Source organism: Oncorhynchus clarkii, chromosome 25, assembly GCF_045791955.1.
Source record: "Oncorhynchus clarkii lewisi isolate Uvic-CL-2024 chromosome 25, UVic_Ocla_1.0, whole genome shotgun sequence".
NCBI lineage: Eukaryota > Metazoa > Chordata > Actinopteri > Salmoniformes > Salmonidae > Oncorhynchus > Oncorhynchus clarkii.
This window is the reverse complement of record NC_092171.1, coordinates 7782103-7791836: the sequence shown is the minus strand read 5'-3', so window position 1 is coordinate 7791836 and position 9734 is coordinate 7782103. Positions and strand designations below refer to the sequence as shown.

General features: G+C 41.0%; 1 protein-coding gene across 1 annotated transcript; it reads left to right on the top strand.

The window, feature by feature from the left end:
- The first annotated feature begins 8320 nt into the window (after positions 1 to 8320).
- LOC139383891 (antimicrobial peptide NK-lysin-like) lies at positions 8321 to 9530 on the top strand. Its single transcript, XM_071128495.1, has 5 exons — positions 8321 to 8369; positions 8539 to 8618; positions 8864 to 8947; positions 9065 to 9222; positions 9404 to 9530. Exons 1-5 carry the CDS (start codon positions 8321 to 8323, stop codon positions 9432 to 9434), a joined length of 402 nt encoding a protein of 133 aa, XP_070984596.1. The 3' UTR covers positions 9435 to 9530.
- Positions 9531 to 9734: the final 204 nt, after the last annotated feature.

Sequence of the window (9734 nt, the reverse complement as noted above, 5' to 3'; positions counted from 1 at the left end):
TGTGACTTCTGAAGGTAATTGGTTGCGCCAGATCTTTTTTAGGGGCTTCATAGCAAAGTGGGTGAATACACATGCACCACTTTTTTTTAATTTATTTTTTTAACAAGTTATTTTTTTTATTTCACTTCACCAATTTGGACAATTTTGTGTATGTCCATTACATGAAATCCAAATAAAAATCAATTTAAATTACAGGCTGTAATGTAACAAAATAGGAAACACGCCAAGGGGGGTGAATACTTTTGCAAGGCACTGTACATGTGAATTGTGTCTGTTTGTATTGTGTCTATGTATTTGTATGTATTCAATGAAAAATAAAATTATTTTTGGACTACGGTATGTTTATTGCCATGGTGCTTTTTTCCATGCAACCTCCCAAAATTTGCTGACTGACTGAAGTAAAGGTCAAACCCAAACATTTGCCTTTCATTCTGCTATGTCTCCCCTAGTCTCTTCCCACAGCCGATATATCTCCGACAACTCTATGGGTGGAACATCATTAAAACTATTTCCCCCCCTACTAGGTGTGAGCTTCTAAAGACACACAGTTGCACACTGTGGTTTCCTTCGTTCTCAGGGTGTTTTCACACATGTAGTGGAAGACTGAGAGAAGGTGATACTCGCGATTTGCGACTGGCTGGTGTGGCAGCAGAGTGTGATGACTTAATCACGATTTACGACATTGTTTGAGTGAAAGACCAATCTGTGGGTTATCACGGGTCAAACACACCTGATCTGTGGCAATCTCGATGAAGAGACATTCTCACGGAAGCCCTCGGGTCACTGACTAAATGAATGATATTCTGTGAGTTCAATTGTCATGTTTGGATTGTTTGAAGAGTTCATGAAGAGCAATAAATGTTGATATGTTTCACTGTACTGTAAGTGCTATGGCCGTATTGTTACAGAGAAACTGTGTTATTCTGTACGGCAGATAGTTCAAAGAGGAGCGACACTTATTATACAGTGTTGAGGTGTGTGAATGCGTGTGAAGTTTCATGCCTTTGTTTCAATGTTTAGGTCCATGCAAAGTGATGTTAATTAGATGATAGGAGATATTGGGAGTTGGTGATCTTGGAAGAATCAAAGCTGGATTTAAACTTAGATCATGAAGTCATTGGTAAACCGATCTCCTGATGTACGTTTGTATATCATAGTATCGAATTTTCTATGCTGTTAAGACTTAGGATATTTTGTATTCGAGAGTTTCAAGTTCCTTGGTGTTCACCAACAAACTATCATGGTCCAAACACACCAAGATAGTTGTGAAGAGGGCACGACAAGATCCTCAAAAAGTTCTACAGCTGTACCATCGAGAGCATCCTGACTAGTTGCATCACCGCCTGGTATGGCAACTACTCGGCATCTGACCGTAAGGCGCTACAGAGGGTAGTGTGTACAGCCCAGGACATGACTGTGGTCAAGCTTCCTGCCATCCAGGAACTATATACCAGGCGGTGTCAGAGGAAGACCCAAAAAATTGTCAATGACTCCAGTCACCAAATGCAGTTAATTATTATTCAGCCTAATCTTTACACATCGACATAATGGAGACCCCTCATCCTCAGTTGATGGGGATTTCCACCAACCTACATAATGGTTGGATAATTTCCACCAAACTATAAATGGTGACTCATCCAGTTGATGGGGATTTTCTATATTACACTGCATATATAGTTCTGAGCTATAGTTCATATTAGATTTAGATTATTTGCTACATTGTATTTTTTTCATTTGGTGCAGAGAGATTTTTCCTACTTTGATATATGAAAACATTTCATTTTTTTCCGATCTCGAGTATCATCCTTCCCGACTATCAACTGTCAATTTATAGATATGTTTACGAATACAAGTATGGCCATAACGGCACACACCTAGTGTTCACACCAGTCCAACCGAACTAGGGCTTTTTTCACACATAGTTTTGAGCTATATTTCAAAATGGAGTTCAATTATTTGTCACATTATATATTTTTTCATTTGGTCTGGTTGGTTTGACATTGCCAAATGTCAAACAAACAAACATTCCTAAACAAAGCCACATGTCCATGCTCAAGTTAAATCCATCTATGGTTATCATGAAGCATTACTTGTCTGTCCCAATCTTAATATTACTTTGGTCTTCCAACAACATGCAGGAATAGCCGCTCTAACTACAACGTGAATAGGCTATATTCAGTAGCCTATATCCCCGGTATAGCCCTGTCTCCCCTAATCTGCATCAGATAGCCCCGTCTACCCTAATTTGCATCGGATGTGCTCATAAATGCGCTGCTACTCACAGAATGTTTCAGACATCTCAAGTTACGGTCGGTTACGACACAGCCTGGGCACGAACCCAGGGACTCTGATGGCACAGCTGGCGCTGCAGTACAGCGTCCTTAACCACTGCGCCACCCGGGAGGCCCTATCACAAGTATGTTTAACATTCAATTGATCAAATAACATTTTATTCAAATCAAATCAAATCAAATTTATTTATATAGCCCTTCGTACATCAGCTGATATCTCAAAGTGCTGTACAGAAACCCAGCCTAAAACCCCAAACAGCAAGCAATGCAGGTGTAGAAGCACGGTGGCTAGGAAAAACTCCCTAGAAAGGCCAAAACCTAGGAAGAAACCTAGAGAGGAACCAGGCTATGTGGGGTGGCCAGTCCTCTTCTGGCTGTGCCGGGTGGAGATTATAACAAAACATGGTCAAGATGTTCAAATGTTCATAAATGACCAGCATGGTCGAATAATAATAAGGCAGAATAGTTGAAACTGGAGCAGCAGCACAGTCAGGTGGACTGGGGACAGCAAGGAGTCATCATGTCAGGTATTCCTGGGGCATGGTCCTATGGCTCAGGTCCTCCGAGAGAGAGAAAGAAAGAGAGAATTAGAGAGAGCATATGTGGGATGGCCAGTCCTCTTCTGGCTGTGCCGGGTGGAGATTATAACAGAACATGGCCAAGATGTTCAAATGTTCATAAATGACCAGCATGGTCGAATAATAATAAGGCAGAACAGTTGAAACTGGAGCAGCAGCACAGCCAGGTGGACTGGGGACAGCAAGGAGTCATCATGTCAGGTAGTCCTGGGGCATGGTCCTAGGGCTCAGGTCCTCCGAGAGAGAGAAAGAGAGAAGGAGAGAATTAGAGGACGCACACTTAGATTCACACAGGACACCGAATAGGACAGGAGAAGTACTCCAGATATAACAAACTGACCCTAGCCCCCCGACACATAAACTACTGCAGCATACATACTGGAGGCTGAGACAGGAGGGGTCAGGAGACACTGTGGCCCCATCCGAGGACACCCCCGGACAGGGCCAAACAGGAAGGATATAACCCCACCCACTTTGCCAAAGCACAGCCCCCACAACACTAGAGGGATATCTTCAACCACCAACTTACCATCCTGAGACAAGGCTGAGTATGGCCCACAAAGACCTCCGCCACGGCACAACCCAAGGGGGGGGGGGGCGCCAACCCAGACAGGATGACCACATCAGTGACTCAACCCACTCAGGTGACGCACCCCCTCCAGGGACGGCATGAGAGAGCCCCAGTAAAGCCAGTGACTCAGCCCCTGTAATAGGGTTAGAGGCAGAGAATCCCAGTGGAAAGAGGGGAACCGGCCAGGCAGAGACAGCAAGGGCGGTTCGTTGCTCCAGAGCCTTTCCGTTCACCCTCCCACTCCTGGGCCAGACTACACTCAATCATATGACCCACTGAAGAGATGAGTCTTCAGTAGAGACTTAAAGGTTGAGACCGAGTTTGCGTCTCTGACATGGGTAGGCAGACCGTTCCATAAAAATGGAGCTCTATAGGAGAAAGCCCTGCCTCCAGCTGTTTGCTTAAAAATTCTAGGGACAATTAGGAGGCCTGCGTCTTGTGACCGTAGCGTACGTGTAGGTATGTACGGCAGGACCAAATCAGAGAGATAGGTAGGAGCAAGCCCATGTAATGCTTTGTAGGTTAGCAGTAAAACCTTGAAATCAGCCCTTGCTTTGACAGGAAGCCAGTGTAGAGAGGCTAGCACTGGAGTAATATGATCAAATTTTTTGGTTCTAGTCAGGATTCTAGCAGCCGTATTTAGCACTAACTGAAGTTTATTTAGTGCTTTATCCGGGTCACATACATACGGTTAGCAGATGTTATTGTGAGTGTAGCGAAATGCTTGTGCTTCTAGTTCTGACCGTGCAGCAATATCTAACACGTAGTCTAACAGTTCCACAACGACTACCTAATACACACAAATCTAAGCAAAGGAATGGATTAAGAATATATTCACTACCGTTCAAAAGTTTGGGGTCACTTAGAAATGTCCTTGTTTAAAACATTTTTAAAAAAAGGAAATGTATTTGTCCATTTAAAATAACATCAAATTGATCAGAAATACAGTGTAGACATTGTTAATGTTGTAAATGACTATTGTAGCTGGAAATGGCAGATTTTTTATGGAATACCTACATACTGTAGGCGTACAGAGACCCATTATCAGCAACCATCACTCCTGTGTTCCAATGGCACGTTATGTTAGCTAATCCAAGTTTATCATTTTAAAAGGCTAATTGATCATTAGAAAACCCTTTTGCAATTATGTTATCACAGCTGAAAACTGTTGTCCTGATTAAAGAAGCAATACAACTGGCCTTCTTTAGACTAGTTGTGTATCTGGAGCATCAGCATTTGTGTGTTCGATTATAGGCTCAAAATGGCCAGAAACAAAGGGCTTTCTTCTGAAACTCATCAGTCTATTCTTGATCTGAGAAATGAAAGCTAGTCCATGCGAGAAATTGCCAAGAAACTGAAGATTTCGTACAACGCTGTGTGCTACTCCCTTCACAGAACAGCGCAAACTGGCACTAACCAGAATAGAAAGAGGAGTGGGAGGCCCTGGTGCACAACTGAGCAAGAGGACATGTACATTAGTGTCTAGTTTGAGAAACAGACACCTCACAAGTCAACTGGCAGCTTCATTAAATAGTACCCGCAAAACACCAGTCTCAATGTCAACAGTGAAGAGGCGACTCTGGGATGCTGGCCTTCTAGGCAGTATATAGTGTGTGCGTATATATATATATATATATAGTATACTAATACAGTATATACATATGAGATGAGTAATGCAGATACGTAAACATCATTCAAGTGGCATTGCTAAAGTGACTAGTGATCCATTTATTGAAGTGGCCAATGATTTCAAGTCTGTATGTAGGCAGCAAACTCTCTGTGTTAGTGATGGCTGTTTAACAGTCTGATGGCCTTGAGATATAAGCTGTTTTTCAGTCTCTCGGTCCCAGCTTTGATGCACCTGTACTGACCTCGCCTTCTGGATGGTAGCGGGGTGAACAGGCAGTGGCTCGGGTGGTTGTTGTCCTTGATGATCTTTTTGGCCTTCCAAAAATGTTTATTGCTCTGCCAAAGTACTATATCTAAGGGTCTAGATATAGTACTTTGGCACAGCAATACATTTCAACTATAAAATGTATCAGTAAAACACATTTAGTCATAAATGACCATTACACTGTAGTGACCTTGTATCTTACAGTTCACCACCGCAGATAGTGTCATCATCTGGGTGATAACTGAAGTCATCGCTGGAATAGTCCACTCTTGGCGTTTTCCCTGGAATGCGAGTATGCACTGAGGCTTCAGGTATGCATACCAATGTTGCTGTATCGCAAGACACACGCACATTTTCGCATATACTGGGTTGGTTGTAAATGCAGAAAGACAACGCAGATTGTGTCGTGTCTCAGTGGTACTACGATCACAGCCTGCGATCCACATGCAACTCTTTGGGATGATAAACACGCAAATGACAGGTTTGATAATCTGTTGAACTGTAGGCTCCAGAAGTTGGGCTGTTTATTATCTTATTCTCATTGGCAAGCACATTCAAACTGTTTGCCCCCAAAGAGATTCCCTACCCCGAGTGCAGCCCTTTCCCTAGGCTTTCACAATACCCTGACCCAGCTACAGCTCCACTGAACCCTACCTCAGAAAGAAAGCACATAATGTGTGTTGATATTGTTCCTCTGTCTTTCAATTGAGCTGCATATTTTCACAGTATAGGCCTGTATTCTGTTCGAGATCATCAGAATGTCAAGCATGTCAGTGACAACAGTAACATGAGGTTAACATTACACCGGGGTAGGTGGGGCAAGGCAAAAGGAATAGCCAAGTCAACTAGTTAGTTAGCTAATTATTCTGGTTGTCGATCTGCTGTTATAAGCACCGTTGTAGTTTCTAGCTATTTAGGTAGCATAAACTCACCATTGCATTACACTGGGGATGCTTATGCTGAGAAATCGAAAACCTGCAGTCTGCCAATCTCTCATGTTATAGAAACCTGTAAATAGATGTAACTATGACCTCTCACTTTATTCCGAAGTTCTGATACCAAAACATTACACATTTAGTACAGCTAACGTTAGCTAGATAGCTAGTTGCATAAGCATTTCAAGAAACTCATTCCCTACTATGGAAACAGGTACAAAAGTATCTATATCCACAGTAAAACCAGTCCTATATCGCATAACCTAAAAGGCCGCTCAGCAAGGAAGAAGCCACTGCTCCAAAACCGCCATAAAAAGGCCAGTCTACAGTTTGCAACTGCACATGGGGACAAAGATCATACTTTTTGGTGTCCTCTGGTCTGGTGAAACAAAAATAGAACTGTTTGGCCATAATGACCATTGTTATGTTTGGATTTTATTGTGCTACAAAGTGTCAACAATCTACACAAAATGCTCTAATGTCAAAGTGGAAGGAAGATGATTATTATTATTTTCTGATTAAGCTAGAGATATCAGTTTTTTTGTTGCATGGGCTGCGTCTCATTCTACCTCATCCGCCAATGGCGACCTAACTCATTGACCATCTGTTGTTCCATGTATGAACCTGTTATTCAATGCATTTCTATGGGCTAATAGCAGTAAGGCCAAATTGAATGTTTCATCAAAAAAATGTTTTTATACTTAATAGGGAACTAAAATTCAAAATGAAATAACTAAATGATTCTTGGTATGACCATCTTAAAACAATTTCACATGTTAGCTTAGTGGAATAGAATAGATTTTAAAGCAGATATAAGTCAAAACTGTAACTTGGCCATTCAGGAACATTCACTGTCTTCTTAGTAAGCAACACACATTTAGATTTGGCCCTGTGTTGTAGGTTATTGTCTTGCTGAAAGGGGAATTTCTCTCCCAGTGTCTGGTGTAAAGCAGACTGAACCAGGTTTTCCTCTAGGATTTTGCCTGTGCTTAGCTTCATCGCATTTATTTATCCTGAAAAGCTCCACCAGTATTTGCCAATGTCAAGCCTACCCATACCATGATGCAGCCACCACCATGCTTGAAAATAAGGAGCCAGTTTCTCAGTGATGTCTTGTGTTGGATTTGCATCAAACATAAGGATTTGCATTTAGGCCAAAAAGTGAATTTTTTCTTCAGTATTACTTTAGTGCCTTGTTGCATACAATATGCATGTTTTGGAATATTTCTATTCTGTATATTTGTATTCTTCTTTTCACTCTATCATTTAGGTAATTATTGTGGAGTCACTACTATGTTGTTGACCCATCCTAAGTTTCCTCCCATCACAGCCATTTTAAAGTCACCCCTGAGCAGTTTCATTCCTGTCCTGCAGCTTAGTTCAGAAGGATGACCGTATCTTTGATGTGTCCGGGTGGTTTAATACATAATCCACAGCATAACTATTAACAGTGAATGTCTGATTTGTTATTTTTACTCATCTACCAATCGCTACCCTTCTTTGTGAGGCTTTTGAAAAGCTCCCTGGTCTTTGTAGTTGTATCTGTGCTTGAAATTCAATACTTGTCTGAGGGACCTTACAGATGTTGAACGTAAGTGGGACAGAGGAAGGGTTAGTCATTCAAAAATCATGTCAACCTCTACTCTTTCATACAGAGTGAGTCAATGTAACTTATGTGATTTGTTAAACCATTTTTTTAAAATCTTGAACTAATTTAGGCTTGCCTGAACAAAGGGGCTAAACACTTTTGTAACGACTATATTTTAGTTATCACATTTTGAGTAGATTGTTGAAAGAAATAATAACAATGTAATCCCATTTTGTAGCACAATAAAATATGAAGAAATCCAAGGGATATCTGTAATTGACAAATGAAAAGGAAGATAAGACAGTGGAGATGAAAAAGAGATTAAAGGTCGTCGTGGGTGGGGGTTGTACAGGGGGATGTGGGTAGACAGGCCTCGGTGTATAAAGGGGCTTGTCTGAATCATAAGTCACTTTACCAAACCCCACCACAACTTTACTCTTCACATCTCTTACCACCACAAATCATGAAGACATCTCTGGTCCTCCTTACCCTCGGCCTACTGGCTTGTTCAGGTGAGCTTTCATTTGTTAACTCAAGTAGTAACTGCTGTAAATGGAGCAGATGCATTCGATTGGGTCACGGTGTACGATAATCTGTAAAGGGGGGACCTAAAATCCACTCCAAGTTCACCTTTCGTTTCAGTACAATATAATGGAATGTTGTACCATTTTTACTTCACAGTTTGGGACGTCTGTGGACAATGCCAAGAGGTTAACCTTGATGACCAGGAAATAGTGGAAGCACAGCCAGAAAAGCACATGGTAACAGTAACAGTATATGGTCAAAATTGTATGAACTAGCAGTAGACATTTCTGCAACGTTCTATTGGAATACTCAACTAACCTGCTACTGTGTAACAGCACTTAACCAAAGACATGAATGCAACCAAGACATTGATGAAACTCTCGTCCAACCTGACTTTCATTCTTACATTACGTATTCAAATGTACCATAATACTGAATACATCACACCATGTACATTATTGTCTGTTTATGCTTTCCAAAGGTGCAACAGTTAAAGGGAACATGCTGGGCGTGTATGTGGGCACTGAACAAAGTGAAGAAACACATATCCTCTTCCTCTAGCGAGGTAACTATCCAATAGCATTACAATTCATGTGTGTCCCTTCAAGAAATTTGACTATTTACTGAAATATTTCTCAGAAAATTTCAATTTCAACTGGTGTTGATGATTTCTCTTCAATAGGTACAGATAAAGCAGAAGCTATTGTCTGTTTGCGATAAATTGGGCCTCCTTAAATCTCTGTGTAAAGGCATGGTGAAAAGGCACTTGTGGGTGTTGGTTGAGGAGCTTAGCACCAACGATGACGTGAGGACCATCTGCATTAACATTAAGGCCTGCAAGTGAGTCGAAGAAACTGCTCTGGATACTCTTTAGTGACTGTTCAGATGACCTAATAGTATAGAGATTATCACCTGAGCTTGTTAATTGAAACACTATTGAATAGAATGTATTCATTAATACATAATATGGGGTTATGTCTTTTGATCTTCCACTCATGTCATCTTTTTGTGTATTTTTTAGACCAAAATACATTTTGGATCTGAGCTACTGACCAAGCAGCCAGTATCCAGATTCCAAAGTGAGAAGATGGATGTTCAGGTGTCAAGACAATGCTATGCTGCCAGCCTCTTGCCTTTTCTCAAATTCGTCACGACACAAGAATGATATGTTATTGGAATGATATGTTCTGAAATAATGTTTTTGGAACATTATTATAATAGTGTATAGTCATTCTTAAATTGCAGTACATTTTTTAACATGTCATTTTTGTTCACTTTTTGCTATTTTAGTATAAAATAGTCTATTATTCTCAGAATTTTTAATGTTTGTGTGAATTTTTTGGTCAGCAAAA